This window comes from Camelus dromedarius, chromosome 7 (genome assembly GCF_036321535.1).
Source record: "Camelus dromedarius isolate mCamDro1 chromosome 7, mCamDro1.pat, whole genome shotgun sequence".
Classification (NCBI taxonomy): Eukaryota; Metazoa; Chordata; class Mammalia; order Artiodactyla; family Camelidae; genus Camelus; species Camelus dromedarius.
The window spans coordinates 48,284,186-48,303,296 of record NC_087442.1 but is presented as its reverse complement, the minus strand read 5'-3'; the positions used below and the strand labels follow the sequence as shown (position 1 = coordinate 48,303,296).

At 34.2% G+C, this 19,111-nt stretch overlaps 1 protein-coding gene across 1 annotated transcript in view; it reads left to right on the top strand.

The window, feature by feature from the left end:
• Nucleotides 1-19,111, top strand: part of ITGB8 (integrin subunit beta 8) — an 81,842-nt gene that overhangs the window by 23,365 nt on the left and 39,366 nt on the right. Inside the window, exons 2-3 of the mRNA XM_010984668.3 lie at nucleotides 8,921-9,006; nucleotides 14,581-14,752. Of these exons, the coding sequence (XP_010982970.1) occupies nucleotides 8,921-9,006; nucleotides 14,581-14,752 (258 nt within the window). The remainder of the gene's footprint in view (nucleotides 1-8,920; nucleotides 9,007-14,580; nucleotides 14,753-19,111) is intronic.

Below are 19,111 nucleotides of genomic sequence, written 5' to 3'. Positions count from 1 at the left end.
GAATAGCCTGCTTGGCCCACCAAAAGCAACTTCACTGTTTAGGAAATAATATGAACTACAAAGTTATTTTTAAATGCAAATGACAAATAATCATTATACTCTCATCCCCTTCCCATTTCAAAGAAGATATAATTTAAAAACAATCAAGTTTCAACCAGATTTCTGCATTTTACCTACAGGTCTTCCTTAATGTGAAGAAATTCCTTCATCAATAATAACTCATGGCATTTTATTTCTCCTTTCACATTTCCTGTTACCTCAGCATGGATTGCCTTTTATTGTTTTGTTTTATTTTGTGTTCTACATACCAAGCTACTGTGCATTTAGGCCTCAGGATTTATCCAGTTTATACCTGTTTCACCAGTATAATTAATAGTGCCCCCTTTCAAGTTAAAAAGTGGTCTGGTATAGAGCATAAATTTTACAACCACCCAAAGTAGCCTGCAATCAGAACTCTTTCAAAGCAAAGTTGATTAAAATGTATATAAATGAGTCACAACAAACATTTCTGATATGACCCCTTCAGACCAGCCTTCTTGAGGTGACCCATTTCAACACAAATGGGTATTATCAGTGGCTTTTCAACGGTTCTTCTTATAAATTCCACCATGTACTAGAGTTTTGATTTATGCCATCACAGCCCACTTTCAATACTGACTCATGTTGGGATTGCCCAAAACAGGGCAGGGCAGACTAATGGAATGTGCAGCATTGCCCTAACATTTCGTAACCTGCCCAGCATGGAAAGTGATTTTATTTTCCCCTTTTGTGCTCCAGAAATCTTTATGCTAGCATAAAACCCTGTAGTACTCACATGAATTGTTTGCTATGTAACAAGGGAGGTTGAAACTTGTCCTTGAAACAAGGATTATATATAATAAAAGCCTAATAAACCTGGTTAATGAGAAGAAAATATATTAGTGCTATTTCATAATACTCGCATTATAAGAAAGTTCCGCTCAGTAAGAAGTTATTCAGCCTAAACAAGGAAAAGAATCTGTTTGTTGAATTGGAATTTAATTTAGATCTGAGCAATAAAAAAAAAAGTGAATTTGGTGTTTTTGCATCTGCTAACAGTAGCATTCAAAAGCGCTATTTCAATTCAGTAACATTCCATAATATATTCAGAGCTCTTTAGAAAGAATTAACCTTCCTTTAAAATAAATCAGCAGAATTGTACAATATCAGAAGACCAAATGTAAGGAAAAGAAATCCGTCAATATAAGTAGGTTTGGTTTTTTCATTTGGAAATATCAAGATGAATTTATCTAGATACGAATAATTAAGTAAACATATTATATTGTCTTTTGAAATAAATAGGTTTTGAAAATGAAGGTTATTTAAACATACAAATAATCAGGAGCTATAAAGACCTCAGAAATTAAACTGACAAATCAAACTCAACTTAGAATATCAATTATTCATCACACAGTTACTGAGTGTGTACCAGGTGCTAGGCTCAGATACTGAAGACAGAAAGACAGTATGTGTAAGCACCTGTTTTCTAGGAACTAATAGTCTAGTAGTCTTATTTTTCCAAGGAAAAGCAAAACATGAAAAAAACAGTCTCTTTAGGGTGGATGGTCTGTTTCATATAAGGAAATGTTATGCTTATCATTTATAAAAAAGCATTTAAATTAATCATGCTCAAGTTTTACTCATTGATTTTTTTAATTTTTTCATATATATAGTTAATATACAATATTATAAGTTGCAGGTGTACAACATAGTGATTCACAAGTTTTAAAGGTTATACTCTATTTATAGTTATTGTAAAATATTGGCTATTTTCCCTGTGTTGTACAATATGTCTTCATAGCTCATTGATTTTATACATAATAGTTTGTACCTCTTAATCCCCTACCCGTAACCTTCCCCTACTTCCCTCTCCCTACTGGTAACCACTAGTTTTTTCTTTATATCTGTGAGTCTGTTTCCTTATTATATTCACTAGTTTGTTTTATTTTTTAGATTCTACATATAAGTTACATCATACAGTATATGTCTTTCTCTATCTGACTTATTTTACTTAGCATAATACCCCCCAAATCCATCCACGTTGTTGCAAATGGCAAAATTTCATCCTTTTTTATGGCTGAGTAACAGTCCAATTCCATACACCCCTCCCACCCCACCCCCACAACACCATGTCTTTATCCATTCATCTGTTGATGGGCACTCCGGTTGCTTCCATATCTTGGCAATTGTAAATAATGCTGCAATGAACATCTCTTATTAATTTATCTTTCAAAACTCAGGTGAAAAATGATCTGAGGCATTGTGTTCATCTGCTAGTAAGAAGGCCCTTAACAGTGGCGTAAGTAAGATTGGGTTGAATTTTCCTCTTAAGTCAGAAACAGTTCAGAAAAACAACCCAGAAAGAGGGCAGCAACTCCACAGTAAAGAGCGGCCTAGGCCTCTTCACTTTTGCCATCCTTACTATAGGTTTCCGTGATAAAGGTTACCTCAAGTCTGAAGATCATTGCTGCTATTCAAGAAATTATGTTCATCTTCCAGGCAGAAAGAAGCAGGACAAGCATAAGGCAAAAAGGGGCCTAGCAGCTGAATCAGCCCTCTTTTTCAGAAACTCTGACAGCAGCCATGTTTATCAACTTCTGCCTCCCCAGCCTAGTCATCAGAACTAGTCATATGACCACACAAGAGAAGCTGGACTATGTGGTGTTCCAGTCCTTCTCAATGCTATCTTTAGCAAACCTAGGATACTGTTAGTAAAGTAAAGGCAGGCAAATAGTAATCTCTGCCTGCTACTCTAATTATTTATCACTCTCTGGGGTACATCATGTAGTAGATATTGCTGGTGCCACACCCAGAATCCTTTTATGGGCTGGCACACCATCCCCAGATGCTCTGAATTCTGGCTGTTAATGGCTCATGTTAATGGCTGAAGCAGCCACCTTCTCAGAAGAACTGACTTTCACCAAAGTGAGCCATATGGCTCAGAGATACCTAGGACTTTAACCCATCCTGCCCCTACCCTACCCGCTCCAGGCTGCAGATGACTGACAGCTATAAGGGTATAAAAGCCAGAACACCCTGGCCTCAAGGTGGGATAACTTTGTGGTGTCAATTTGCTCTGATTTCTAGGTGGGATCAGGCTGAGACCTGACTTGGACTGCACCAACATTTTTGCTTAGTGCCTTGCCCTGTCCTGACTTTCTTACCTTACTTCCCTTCTCATAAATAATTTGTCAAGAATTTATATGTCTGGTTCTTCCTCTGGAGGCCTAAGACAATTATTTTTTCTTAGAATTCCCCCACTCTTTTTCCTGACCAACTATTTAAGAATTGAACATTATTATACTGTCACTCTTTCCTCCAAATACACCTTTAGACTATCAGATCTAATCACTGGAACCGCTAACAGGGGAGACAAGAAAGAAAGGAAGCCAAGCTGTTTTTCACTAAACATAAATACAGGTATATGTTTCTTCAGGTGTAAGTAGAGGCAAAATTATTTAGACAAAATGGTTTTCTCCATAAAGATACTTATTTTCATTTACATGGGCTGAATGCTTATTTGCCACAAGTCTGAAAGAAATTAAGCAGTATGTTAGAGGTAGAGCAGAGAAATTTGCCAGCCTAGGCTGAGTGTTGCTGCTGGAGAGTAGTATTTTCTGAATTATAGTTTAGTAACAAACTACAAACATTAAAGTGAATTTTTCAACTAATTCTAGGTAAGCACAGTTGAAATATGTATTTGTTGCATAAAAATTATTTTATTAGATGAAGTTTTGCCACAGATGTGTTATTATAATTACTTTATGTTTGCTTCTTTTTCTATTTCAAAAGTAAAATTATGTTTCATGTATTCTGCATACTAATTAAAAGAGCAAATGAAAAACACTAATAAATGAAGAATTCAGTTTTGTATTATACATATGAACTCCAAGGAAAAAACTAGGTGAAAAAGAAGAATACCAACAGTTGTGTTATTTCCTTGCTCTCCCTATTTTGAGATACTGCCTCAAACACTAACTTCCTTGGAATACATTTCTAAGCTCTTTCCAGCTCAAATCCATCTTTTGTAAAGAGCTTTCACCCTTTCTCCCTTGCTCCTTTACTTAATCCTTAATAAAATTTAACTGTAACTTTGGTTCTGTTTCCTGTGCCTGATTTTCAAAGAAGTAGCCCTAAAACACCTCCTCCTCCTTCCCTATATTTTTAGGGGCCTTTAGGAAAAAGTTTCTCAATCAAAATTTGGAATAACTAGATAACTGCCAGTGATTAGAGCACTAATCTATTTCTTTGTTTTAATTTTTATATCAAATGATAGCATACATTTCTGTGTACAAGAGAGCTTTCAATAATCAAGTAATGTATTTTGAAGATATCTGTAACATTTATATGACTATGATATACATCTAGAATAAGAAAATCCTGAGGTTATACTCCAAACTTAGCTCAACTTGCCTGGTTTTGACTGTTATCAAAGTAGAATATGTACCCATTATAAAAGTGTTTACTTTGTTGCTTTTTTAAAAGGAAGCAGTTTTATATAATTATATAAGTTTGATTTAATTTGTATAGTAAATGCAATTAGGAAGAGGATACTGTCTGGGAAAAAATGCATTTCTGCATTTTTCACAAATCATTCTGTCTAGGAGTAACAGGAGAATCTAAAATGATTGATTCCAAATACCAAAGGCTATAATCTTTAGCAGTTCTCATTGTTCATTCTTCCAGATAACTATAGACAGCCTTTAAATTTTGTTGAAATTTTGTGGTGCAGACTTTAGATCAGAAAAACACTAGAAATGTTTCCTAAAACTTTCACTTGATCTGATCACTCGACTTAAAGATCCCAATCTAAACATTGAAACTTCTACTGTCTTCTTTAGGGGTTTTTTGGTTCATTTTTTCCCTCCTTTCACTTCTATAGATTAAACATTCTAAAAATGATATTAATAAACACATCACTTAAAACAAAGAATATGTATCATGAGTATGTAGTTTTCTGACTTTTGTGTGCTCTCTCCTGTTGATGGTTGATATACTTCATAACAGACAGCTGTAGAGGTCATTTCACATGTATCATAAACATTTAATTCTGGAAAATAATTCAAAAATTATTCAGATTAAGTCAATGTTTACTTTGTAAAATGTGAACAAAATGAAGGTGTTCTAAGAGATTTTCATAAATTCAATTGTAGCGATGCCAAATTGTATTTGTAATAGATTGGACTGATGTGTGTATATTTGACTAATTTGGCTTTGAGAATCATTTTTAATTAAATAAAATAAATGCAGTATCTTTTAACTTAATGGTTATTTTCATGCATTAGCTATATTTTTAAAACTTTATGAAACAAGGGACTTTAATGTTTTAAAGACAATCAATTACATTTACATCTAATGCCTTCCTTTTTTTAAGGTGGAACTAAATATATACACATATGTATGTATACATATATACATCTTTGTATATACAGACATGTAACTTATTATAATATTAATTATAATAACATTACAATAGTCCCATTACTGAGTGCCAAATATTCCCTTAAGCACTATTTTTAGCATGCTAATACTTGCTCATTTTATCTCACATCAGTATTTTGATATAGGTATAGTTAGTCCTGTGTTACAGTCGAAGAAACGGAGCCTCAGGGAATTTAGGTAACTAGCCTAAGGGCACATAGCTGCTAAGTAGCAGTGCTGTGGAAATTTGGAATTTTGTTCCCAGTAACTACTTGCTACCTCATCATGTCTGTAACCTCCAGGTGTAACATAGTGAGAAAAAGTTAATACTTTTAAACTCATGCTCACAGATCAAGGAATAGAATTATTCAGCATGTACACACTTACTAAGAATAGGATATTAAATCATTTACTGATTTCTGTCATGGCGGCACACTTTTTAATGACATGGGGTTTGTGATGTACTTAGGACTAAAACAAATGGGCACAAAAGAGAGTTCTGAGGATATGTGGTTTAAAATATTATCATTCTGCTTCCATTGGTTTAAGAATTTAATTAGGATCCATAAAAAACTATCCATAATAAAAACAGTGCTAGAACATAAAGAACAAGGTAGTTAATGCCACATTACTAGACAAATAGCTGGACAATTAGCTACTGCTAACACAGAGAGGGAAGAAGAACCACTCAGACATACTCTCTAATGGGGTGTCAGTACTCAAGGCTACGAGGAAACCACCTTCCTGTGCTGCTGCATTAGGGATGGGTATGGACTGAGTAGACCTGGAGGCCAGTGAGATACATATGCACACACACAGATTCCTAACCCTTAGAATCTAATAAGCCACATAGTAACAACCATTCAGTATAAAGAATTCCTATAAATGGTATGATATTTTCATGTTGGGTATTTACTTACTTGCATATTTATAAATTGAAAAGAAAATCCTCAAAATTCTGCTAACCAAAGTGTATCTAGCTTGTCTTCTGTAAGATCTAACCATGACACTCTCCAGCAGTAACATTTGACCCTATTCCCACAGAGTTCAGTTTATAGCCTTCCTCCAGTTCTGCAGAACCATAAAGCCCACCTCCTCTATATCCATTTACGGGATCATTTTTCCTGTAGTTAAGTAGACTCAGAAATGTCAGCCTTGGAACCTGGGAAATATTGATAGAACCAAAGTCTCTATCTCTCTTGGTCATCATCCTTCTGTGTCTCAAGTTTGAGAACAGAGGTTGGCACTAGAAGTTTCTAAAGAAAACAATCGGAAAGAAAATTCAAAGAAAACAGTATTTTGCTTGTAAATTCATTATTCACTACATGATAGAAGTCAGAGCCTGATTTGAACTTGAATCTGGGTTAACTTAAGACACAGTCAGACTCATTAAAAATAAAGACCAGAGTCATAGAATCTGCAGCTTTTCTTCCAGGAGACTGCAATCATAAACTGCCAAAGCAAAAGTCCTACCCATTCAATGAAAGGCTTGGTCAAGTCTGATCTGAAATAAACTTAATTCCATGTTCCAGTTGGATCTAGCTTAAGAGTTGATAAAGGTCAAGTTATGTCTGCAAATGTGCTTGATTTCTAGACCTAAATTGGTTTTCTTTATGGGAATAAAACTAAAAAGGTCACTCCCTCTTCTGAATACTTTAGGAATAAGTAGGTTTTTACAGTTTTGCAGGCTAAACCAGATGGAAGGTTTTTAGGTTACAGAATCTTCATAGTTGGTGACCACACTAATAGTAAAGGGAGCCCAAACATTAGTTATTTTTAGTCCTTAGAATTCTAGGCCAGTAAAGAAAATTCTAGGCCAGTATATCTAGATCAGGGGAGAAGTTCTGGATAATGTATTTTAAAAGTTGATATAAAGCCAAGGACAAAAGGCACAAGGGGATACAGAGAGGAGATAATAAAACAACAAGGTATTAGGGAAGAATGCTTTTAGCTTAACTCTTTGGTGTCTGGGGAAATACAAGGAAGAGTGCTCACTACTACCCAGGGTTAGCATCTCTCTGCTATGTCCACTCCCCGATAGTTCCTCTCTGTCTTCACTGCCAGCACCTATCCCATGTCACTTCCAGGTCAGAACTGTTTTAACCCTGTCTTCTAGAATATTGAGGCAAACTGAAAGAGAAGAAAAAGAGAAACCAATTAGATAGAGACAGTGAGAGATTTTGTGGGCTTTATCTCCTTTCAGACTACCATGTCCATGTGTGACTGGGCACATACACAGTATTCTTTCAGGACTATTACATTTTTTAAGAGATAAAGACAAATAGGAAGAAACAAAATGAGATGGCAAAGAGACACACTAGATATCACTGCCTCCTGGAAGCCACTCTTAAGCATGCCCTCTTCCCCAAACGACCTCTGCCCTTCCCTCTAAACAGAGTGAAAAGCTCTTCCCATAGTGCACTGGTGGTATCTCTCTTGTTGTGCTTATCACACTGTATTTTATTGTCTGTTTATATAGTTTTCACCTCACCTGGACTGTGAACTACTTACAGCCAGGATGTCTACATTATTTGCTGCATGCCTGTGAATGAGCTGGATAGAATGCTGTGTTTTCCAGTGTCCTTGGGACATTTCATAGGAAAGTATGGAATATGGGAAACATGTAATTGTTTCACTAAAACCTCATAATAAAATAATTTATGTCTCTTTATTTATTTTATGTGTTTAAATCTATAATGATAAGCCTCTTTTTCATGATGTAAGTAGTCGGTGGCTAGAAGGATAAAGGTAAATAGTTTTGAGGTACAACTACGTTATTGAAATGTCAAGCCAAGTAGGGGTATCTTTGGAAAAGTGAATTGGTCATGACCTTAAAGTGATCCACTCAGAGAAATCAAATTAACTAAAACAACTCATTCATTTTAACCACTTTACTTCTAAAATACCAAATCACGTCATTTTATTTGTTTCTGATATGCTTCAGACCAAAATAATCAATATAATGCAGTCAGAATTACAAGGTTAATTACTCTGTATTAATTAATTATTCCATATGTCCATCAAGATTGTTTCTCAGAAAGTGCATTCACTGATGCCACATGTTGGAGTTGACATCTCTGTATGATTATTTTTACAGGAAAAACTCTAGATCTAAAAACACCTCATTGGTTCAGATAATATGAAATACAGTGAAACTTCAGCACACTAGAAAATTTGGAGGGTCCTCTACCATTTTAGGAAAATTCAAACCAAACACCCAAACCTAACTAACATCACATTTTTATCACCCTCCTTTTCCCTAATCTTGTAACATCAAATAGTAACTACCCAGGAGATATGGTATCTATTAATTGCAGTGATCAGGTTAATTCTTCTCAAAGAAATTATATATTTTTGATATCATGTACTTGAAACTACTGGGCAGCTTATTTTAGTTTTCAAAATACATTTTGGTCTAGAATTGTACATACATCCCAATATGAGAGTATACCGTAATGCCTCATTTTATCCTCCATTACAGAAGACAATAGATGTGCATCTTCGAATGCAGTGTCCTGCACCAAGTGCCTTGCGCTGGGTCCGGAATGTGGATGGTGTGCTCAAGAGGTGTGCCTTTTTCTTTCTCTCTTTCCTTTCTTGTTCTTTTCTTTTCCCCTCACAGTTGACCAGAATTCTTTCTAGCATGATTTCACTACCCTAATATTCTGTGCCTTGAAGATGCATCAGGAAAAAGAAAGATACTGCTGAGCATCAGGAAAATTTTATTTGGTTTTATGCTTGGAAGCAGAGTATCTGGCTGAATATAAAATAAAGTATAACCTTTTTATTAGGAAAATTATGGTAATTTTGAAATGAAGTGCAAACCATTTTATGTTTTCCATCTGTTCTATAGAGAGAACTGGCAAACACGGATAGTAATTTTTGATAGGTCAGTAGGCTTTGTGTGAAATTCTTGCTGCAGCTTGGGGCATTAAGTTATATATCGAAGTTGGATCATCATTTTGTACTTGTTTATTAAAGAAAAGCAAGCTAATTTATTGGTCCATTTCATTTGTTTTTATTTGAAATACTTGGAGATAAGTGATTTACTCCATTTCATAACACTGTACATCAATTCACTGGTTACTTATGGAAAATGGGAGGCTTTTCTTCTGACATGTGACCCTGCAATATGATGCACATTTAAATTCTTTGGAATGGAGAAAAATTCAGAAAATGTTTATTCTTCAAAACTAGTGTTTTAATATTCTAATAAGAGTAACATATCTCAATAACAAAACTTTTTAGTAAAACAATACATTCCTTCTTTTTTGGCTCTAAAGTTGTTTTGAGCTTTTTCTTTTGTTCATAGTCTTCAACCAGAACTACCTTATATAATAAGTTTCAATGAGGAAGCCATCTGCTAATTTGGGGTTTCTTTCATGAGATTTCCTAAGTAATTTTACAATTATTTATGTAGTTCCTTGGAATTGGAACAAATAGATGTTTAATGGCCTTTTGCTTGACATGGAAAGAAATCTTTAGCTTTTGTATCTTCTGATTTAGCTGAAAAGCTGCACCTACCATCATCTTTCCAACCTCTCCTGTTACTTCTTGCCCTTAGGCTTCCCCTAGGAGGAAAAAGAAATCTGAAAAACAATAAAGGATGGTGGACATTACTTTCTTCTATGCAGCAAGTCAGTAAAGAGTCAGGGGAGAGGTTCAGGGAGAGTAGCCATATCTGAAAGTTAGTGTCTCTCCTATTGACAGCCTGAAGGCTTCCTGGATATACTCTGGGCTTTACCAGTCAGAAAATCAGATGCCACTCAGAGGTAGGCAGGGCTTCACAAAAACCCATGGATCCAGGCAATGTCATAGAGAGGACAATTCCAGAGTTTCTGGGATGAATTTCATCGCTTCTTCATCACTTCTTGGCCAAATGACCAGGCAGAACTCACTCTATTCTCTGAACTTCCTTTTCTTCATCTATTTAACCTTGAGTTTTGAGTTTACATCCAGGTTTTTCCTCTGTCAGGAATGTTTCATGGCTTGATATTTCCTGACCCTCACCCAGTACTCCATTTTAGATTTTTAACATCACTGAGGAAGACTGTTAGAGTTGTGAAATTTTGTGCCGACTTGATCTCAGTTGCTGAGTAGTTTAGTGAGTATAGTTCAGAAGAATTTTCAAAAGGTAGTTCAGAAACCCGGTTGTCAGCTAAATGTAACATGCCAGCCATATACAACGTCAGATTCCAGAGAGCACCCATCTCTATCTTACAAGTCTGCTGGCATGAAAAGTGTGAAGTCACAGTTATGGCGGGTAGCAATGTCAGTCCTGCCACAGAGGAGGGATTCTGAGTATTCAGAAGAATGGGTGGTCAAACAGAAGGATGTAAGCCAACAGGGAAGGTGGAGTGGTTGCCAGAGGTGTCCATTGGTCCAGTCCTCAGAAGGGGATCTCAGAAAACATCAAGAAATGATTTGGCTGTTCAGGTCCCCCCAAAATTTTTCTATGTAGTGCAGGGTGGTCTGCTTTGTGTGTTGAAAAAGCAGGCTGTGAAATGAAAGCATCTTGGATTCAAATTCCAGTTCCATTGGTTTCTAACTACATAAACTTGGAAATGTTAAACTGAACCTCACTTTTCCCTAACTCTAAAATGGAAATAGTAACTGTAGCTATGACACACTACTGTAAAAATTAAATAAAACTGTATGTGGGAAGCATTTGCTTAAGAAATGGGAGTAGTTATTGTAAGAAATTCAGTGAGACTCTGGAGCAATTCATTCAGGCTTAGGAAATGAAGAAAATTGCCTGTGTTAAGAACACAGCATCAGGAAAAACAACTAGTGTTGATACTCAGTCACTGGCCATATCATTAACAGAAGGAGCTGTCCACTCCCTACATGCTGACCTGACATCATCCAAGGGAAGAATGCAATGGTTAATTTTGAAAGACTGTTCACCATTTAGGCACATATACAAATGATAGTTTTATTTCTCAGCCAGCAAGGGCAAAGTGACAAGAAAGGAAGCTGCAGTTTTTTTCTATTCATGATTAGAAGACTAAACATTAACAAATTAAGCCTGGTTTGTATAATTTTCAAGGCTGGTCAAAAGTAACAGATCACTAGAAAATTTACACAAGGCATCATCAATTTGTCTGCATTTTTGTGTATCATGTTAATCTGCCATTCTCTTTTCTCTCCAAGCTACATAAAAGTAACTGGAAAATACTTAGGATAGACAGAATTGTATCAATATTACCTAGTTTAATGGAAAATATTTAGGATAGACAGAATTGTATCAATATTACCTAGTTTAATGCCTCATGTTCCTTTTAATATATGTGAAAGACTTGACATGTTTTGAAGACTTCTCATTCTCTCCTGTCTGATATGTCAGATACAGGTTGTGACTGCATAGGCAAAAGTTTGGAGGGAAGCCTTGAAGCATAATTAAACTAAAATACAATACGAAGGGCATACATTGTCAAAAGGAAGATGATAGAATTCTTTCATTTCTGTGCAGATTGCCATGCTTCGAAGTCAGAAAGACTCAGACAGGAGAAAAACCTTTTCCTAATTACATCCAGATTATTACATGAAATGGATAAAAGTAACAACTGATGAAAAGCCAAACAGGGTAACTTCAACCTGGGCTTTTTATTTTCAAAATGGTTTTGGATGCAGACAGTTGGAGTATGACTTTGCTTGAGTATTTCTTGTAGAAAGAGTAAAATATGAGAATTCAAAAAAATTAAAATTACACAAAACACCAAAATTAAAAGGGTGTGGTTTCAAATTATTTTCTTTTACACAAAGTGGGAAGTAGGCCACAGTGGGTAGGGGCAACATTCCATTCTTTATTTTGATGCCACAGTCTTTTCTTCCCATTTTAAACCTAATTATCAAGTTGGAAGTGTTTTTCTAACTTAGTTTTTACAGTGGAATAAAAACAGCCATGCTGATTCAGACATTGCAAAAACAATTGAGAATTTTCTTGCCTATTTCAGCAAAACAATTTGACATTTAAAGGTCAAATGGCATAGCTGAATGTATGGCTGCAGTGAATTAACCACACTCCCTTCTTTTCCATTCTGTATATACAAATCACAAAATTCCTGCCTGAAAAGAAAAATCAGAATTATTTGTATTTTATTTCCTGATTTGAAATCCTGGGGTTTTTACTACTGTAAAACTCATGTGGTCCTTGGATTGTGGCCTGTCATGGGAGGCATGAATGAGCATACATATACTAAGCCTTATGTGCCCTCAGTATTCCCCAGGTTCTGGGACAGATGGGATCCCCTCATTTAGCCTGAAGCTTTCTGAAGAAGAATGACATGTGTGATAGCAGTGTATGCCACCTTTCTCTGAGGGCTTCCAAGTTGTTTAAAACCTAAATCTCACATTCAGCACCTCTAAGTTTAATCAATAGATAGCATGAATTCAGATACAAGAAATTAAGGCTTGGAACATTTTAAATATCAGGCTAAAATCTAGGTGTATGGTCATCAACAAAGCAAACTAAATTTTTCTGTTCCCATGAAGTCATTCACTAAATGACATCTGGAGAGCTTGATTAAAAAGAACATACTCTCTTTTGTCTTTTAATTATATTTATATTACAAGTTTGAAGCACACTAATTCAGGATTAGTACTGTAGAGGGTTACATAGTAAAAATTTTTGTGTCACATACTGTCTGTTGTACATTCTTCTTTTCCTTTTTGTTTTACAGCATTTAAAAATGTAAGAAGTATTTTTTAGCACCCAAGCCACACAAAAACAAGTCATGGGTCATATCTGTTCCACTGTCCCCAGTTTTCCAATCCTTGTTCTAAATTGAGAGAAGAATTAAATTAGAATTCTTGTATGAATGTTTTTACATTGCCTACCAGCATCCCATCTAATTACTCACCAGTGCCAGGGATCTCACTGTTCTTAATTAGTGATCTCATATTCAACTAATATTAAATTTGATAATCTTTCTCCATAACCCTATGACATTCTGTGCTTTCCCTAAATTTAATACCTATGATAATTAGTTTACTCATTTAATGACTGAATTTACTGATGGTCTGTTGACCCTTAGATGATAGGGACCCTGTCTTATTCCATTCTGTATCCTCCTCAGCACCCAACAAACTGCTGTCCCTGAGTAAGTATTCAATCAATATTCCTTGATTGAATGATTAATTGATTGGAAATGCAATTCTTTGAATCAGCTGAACTAAAAGGGGAATGGTTGAATGCCAGATCAAAATAGCCACTGCCAGAAAGATCACTGAGCAAATATCTGGCTAATGTGTAAGCAAATATCCCAAACAATTCAGGCCAACATTACAGATAATAAACTATATATCTATACTTTTCAATGTATTTCCTGTTCTTAGGGGGAAAAAAACTTGAATGTTTACATGAAAAATAAAAATATCAAATTTTTCTCAGTCAGGATAAATTAAATTTTAAGCTTGCTCCATTGATTCTAAGTTTATTGGATGACTACTGATAACCATCAACTAACCAATGCTGAATGGTAATGAAAGTTTCATATTCAGTTGTGAAATCAGGAGAATTTGAGCTGCAATTTTATATCTTCCAGTCTCTCTATGAGTATCTTCCTTGGTTTTCTGAATTACTTACAGGCTGTTGTGTGTATAAGAAGCTGGGAGATGTTATAGTCTAAGAAAAACAGATTTTTAATTCATTCTTTTTTAAACTTTCATTACCTAATTAGGCATATGACTTTTGAGAACTTGCTCTCATATTCCAAACATAACAGTATATAGTAAACATACCAGTGGGGTTGTTTGAGAACTGAAGCTTACATTTGGAACCACTGAATGGTCTATTTTGGCTAAATTTTCTTTTGGAGCAATCTTTCCAAAGTAAAATATTTAGAAAGAATTAAGTTGGTATAATGTAACAGTGAATAGTTAATAATATTTAAAGCACTTGGTTCAAATTTCCTTTTTAATATTAATTTTATTATTTTAAAATAAGATTCAGAAAGTAAAGCTTTATTTAAGACAAATTTGCCAGTACTCTTATTGGAAACATGAAGCTATTTTGAATAGTTGTATAATTTGTGCAATATTAGAAGATGGCTTCTTTGCAATATTTGTTAAGTGGTTTTCTTTGGTTATAATTGAGATGATATACACTAAAACATCAGTGATTTTTCTTCTTTTAAATAGGATTTCATTTCAGGTGGATCAAGGAATGAACGCTGTGATATTCTTTCCAATTTAATAAACAAAGGCTGCTCGATTGATTTGATAGAATATCCATCTGTGCATGTAATACCAAGTGAAAATGAAATTAATACCCAGGTGACACCAGGAGAAGTGCTGATCCAGCTGCGTCCAGGTATGGTTATTTTCAAATAGATTTATGATGATTCTTAATTTGAAATTATATTTAGTTTTATTTGCTCATATTTAACATTTTGTGCCAGGGTATATTTTTATAGTAGATATAACAGTGGACTCAGGATCAAGAAATGAGAATTGTAGTCTTTCTTGTGCTTATAGCTAGTTAGCTGTGTGGCCTCAGACACTTTGCAAATCTGACCACATGATATTATAATTATGTGTTTCTAGAGTTGATCACATTGTACTATAATTGTGTTCCTATGCCACTGCCAGCTCTGGAAGAGAGAACATGTTTTATTCCATTTTGTTTCTCCAACGTCTAGCAGAAGGCTGGCATGTAGTAAGCACTCCATAAATGTTTGCTGAATTTATTAGTTGACTAATTAATTAGTAAGAGATGTGAATATAGCTAAGTCTTAGAGCCTTTATGACAAACTTTTAAACACAAAACTACAATTCCTAACTATCATAATTAACTTGAGCTGTATTGTGATGGCCCTTGAGATTAACACATTCTTTTCCTCCTACACTTCTCTTGTATTTGTCCTTCCACATATTGTATTCCACAGTTTGGCACATGTAGTAGGCCACTGGAAATTATTCATTTTCCGCAGTACCAGAGAATCCCAGTGTACAAATTACATATGGCAAAATAAGCTCAGGTACAAAGACATGCATCACTCAGAAGCATTCAGTTTTAAGCAGTATGCAATTGCTTTCAAGCCTTCATTATTTCATTTGGGTGGTCTTGTTATTAAATATCTGAATAACCATTATCAACATATTGACCTCCCTATTCCAAAGCTGAGCTGTCTCTTGAATTATCAAAAAAAAAAAAAAAAGTCTATTTCTTTCTTGGCCCTAGGCATACTCCCAGCTTCCAATTAAAACTACTCTTCATCATATCAAACAATTATAAAGCCCAGTATGGACATATATCAGAAACAGTTGGCTATACAAAAATGAAAGTAATTAAGTTGGTAAGATTATGATGCTTTCTACCTTCTATTGCTGCCATAACAAAATATCATATACTAGGTTGCTTAAACAACAGAAATTTATTTTCTCACAGTTCTAGAGGATAGGGAGTCTGAGATCAAGGTACTGGCAGATTCGGTTTCTGAGGACAGAGAGAGAGTGACAGAGAGACAGACAGACAAGGAGCTCTCTGTTGTCTCTACTTAAAAGGGCACTGATCCCATCATGAAAACCCTATCCTAATGACCTCATTATTTCCCAAAGACCCCATCTCCAAACACCATCACATTGTGACTTAGAGCTTTAACATGTAAATTTGGCTGGGGACAAAATTCAGTCCACAGCACTTAATATATAAAATATTTTCAAAGTTTAGAAATTAATCATATTTTAGACAGGAAAACTGAATTCCAAAAAGTGAAATTTTTACAGGACAAGATCTATGAATACTCCAATAAAATTTGAAATGAATACAAGAGGATAAACAAATATTAATAGAGAAACTAAGAAAAGCTTCTCCTAAATAAGTTATATCTCCAAGGACAAATCAAAACTCTAGTCATAGACTATTTAATAATAACAATAATAATAACAACACACATAAAAATATATGGGATGTGTCTGAAGTTACTCTCAGGAAACTTTAAATGCTTTTATTATTACAGAAGAATGAACAAAAATTAATTAAGCATCCACAACAAACAAGATAAATGTAAGGAAAACAAGAGGAAGGAATTCATAAGTTCAGAAAAAACAAAATTAGTGAAATTCAGAATAGAAATGTAAAAGTAAAATGAACACATAAATCTAAGAGCTAATTCTTTGTAAAGCCCAATAAAATAGATAAATTGTAGGCAAAGCTATTTAAGAGGACAAAAAGCAAATGACCTAATTGTATAGACTATAACCAGAGAAACAAATATTGGGAAAAAAAGACTTTAAGAAAATATTACACACAAAAATCTATGGTAAAATGTAAAAATTTTCCTAATTTCCTAGGAAAATATACATGACTAAAATTGTATCAAGAAGAGGGAGACCCTAACCTAATAAAGATATAAAAAGTTAAGAAAAACCTATTGTTTTAGCCCTAAAAACAATAGGTCTAAATGTTGTCATGGGAAGAAATGATTTCATATTCACCCAAACATTCAAGGAACACATTATCCCTATGTGACATAAACTCTTCCATGGTTTAGAGAAAGCCTAAAAGCTACTAATTTTTATACAGTTTTCATAACTCTAGTATCAAATCCCTAATAACATTTTAAGAAGTCAAATTAAACTGCATATGATAATAAGAACAATGTCACCATACAACTGGATTTAACCTAGAAAATCAAGGGTAGCTGATTATTTTAAAATTAATGTATTTTTATCATCTCAATTTGCCAAAAGAAGAAAAATATATATTGTTATTTCAATAGATCCTGAAATCATACAATAAAATTTAGTGTCCGTTCCTGCCCAAACCAAAATTGAGGAATACTTCCTTATATATTAAAATCCTTCTGAAAAGTTTTACATTAAGACAATTAGGCAAGGAAACCAAATATGAGTTGTAAACAGTTTGAAAAGATAAAGCATAATTATCATTATATGTCTACCTGGAAAATACAAGCAAATCAAGTAAAACTATTAAAATTAAAAATAAAAAGCCAAAGCAGGATGTTTTTAAAATATTGAAAAATCAATTAATTTCCTGTGTAGTAATAAAATTAACTTAAAAAGCAATCATTTCAAAGCAGCAGCCCAAAATGTAAACTGTCTAGAGACAAACTTTCTAAAAAATATGTAGGATCCTATGGTCTATTTGCTATTACCTCTGTCTGCCCTGTAGAATTATGAGAAATTCCTTATGATATAAAAGTCCTTTCCACCCTGACACCTGTAAGAGTTGAGGGTTTGACATAATATCTAAGTGTAAGATACGTTTATTCCCTAATACTGATTTGTTTCCTTTTTTTTAATTTAAAGAGAAATAGGAAGGTGATAGAATTTGAAAGTAAAGTGATCTAGTAGCTAAAGGTAAGACTTGATTTGAACTTGGGCTTCAATTCAGTTCTGAATGCTGTATTCTGTCTAAGAGGCTCTCTAGTGTTTGTATGCTTTTTTTTTTTAACTAGGTCTTTTTATTTTTTTGTTTTTATTTTTTATGTTTTAATGGAGGTACTGGGGATTGAACCCAGGACCTCATGTATGCTAAGCATGTGCTCTACCACTGAGCTACTACCCTTCCTCCGATTTTGATTTATTAGATTTATTTATAGATATACTTTTTTCTTATCTGATAAAAATTCATGACCTTCCATGTCGTATCTATTAAGAATTTTTTTTTAATTTTATGGACATTTCTATTACATCATATACTGACTAAATTATTAAAAGAATGTTAGTAGGACTATATAAAAACGTATATATAATATATAAATTGAACATTTCAAATGAGAATTTCAAATGACATTTTCCTTCACTTTTTACTTCTTAAACTATGTCTTTTTTCCTTATTTTTACCTATCAATCTTACGGAAAATTAATAACAGAAATAGTCTAATGATCCTAGTTGATGTTACCTAAAAACACTGAAATGAAATCTTTGGGAAGGTAGGGGAAAGAAGAGAATTCTTGATTTCTACTTCAGAAGTAATACAGTGCATATGGCAAGGATTAGTATAATCTATACATCACTAATTCAAGAAAATGTTTCAACTTGGTTCATTTTAATACTGTAATAAGTTCTTTAATTCAGTATAGCTTAATTTAAAATCTAAGATTTTTCAGGTATTCTTCTGAAATTCAAAACTTTAAAAAAAGTAAAAGTATAGAATCATGCATTTTCCCCCTCAACACCCAGAACATATCCTCCATTTCACCCTCACAGAAATTCAGAAATGTGCTGGAGTCTGTACTTTACTGTATCAAACCAGTCTCATTCTTGGGCCTTCTCCTTTCCCTGCCAAAGTATAATGAACAGAAATTGGCAGCTGTTTCTTCCTGCTACAGTTCTCCATATTTTCTTACGGTTTTTCAGTTTCATCCTATGCAGAATATTTTTAGTTATTTTTCCTTAATATCCAGTCATGCTTGTTTCAGCCAGTTCTTCAGAGATGCTCACACAGTTATTTGAGTGATTTAAAACTCATTCTAACAACTTTAGTTCTTTGGTCTATTCAAACCAATATTGGCAATAGAGCTAAGTAGGTCTCAACTTTCTTCCAAGTCCTCTTTCTTATTCTATGTCACAAACTCTTTTCTTGCCTTTGAAGTTAATTAAGGGGAAATAGGATTTGAGTCATTAGAATCTCAAAATATGAGGATGAAGCTTCCCTACAGGTAACATAAGCAGTGGCATAAATATTTTGGGATCAGATGATAC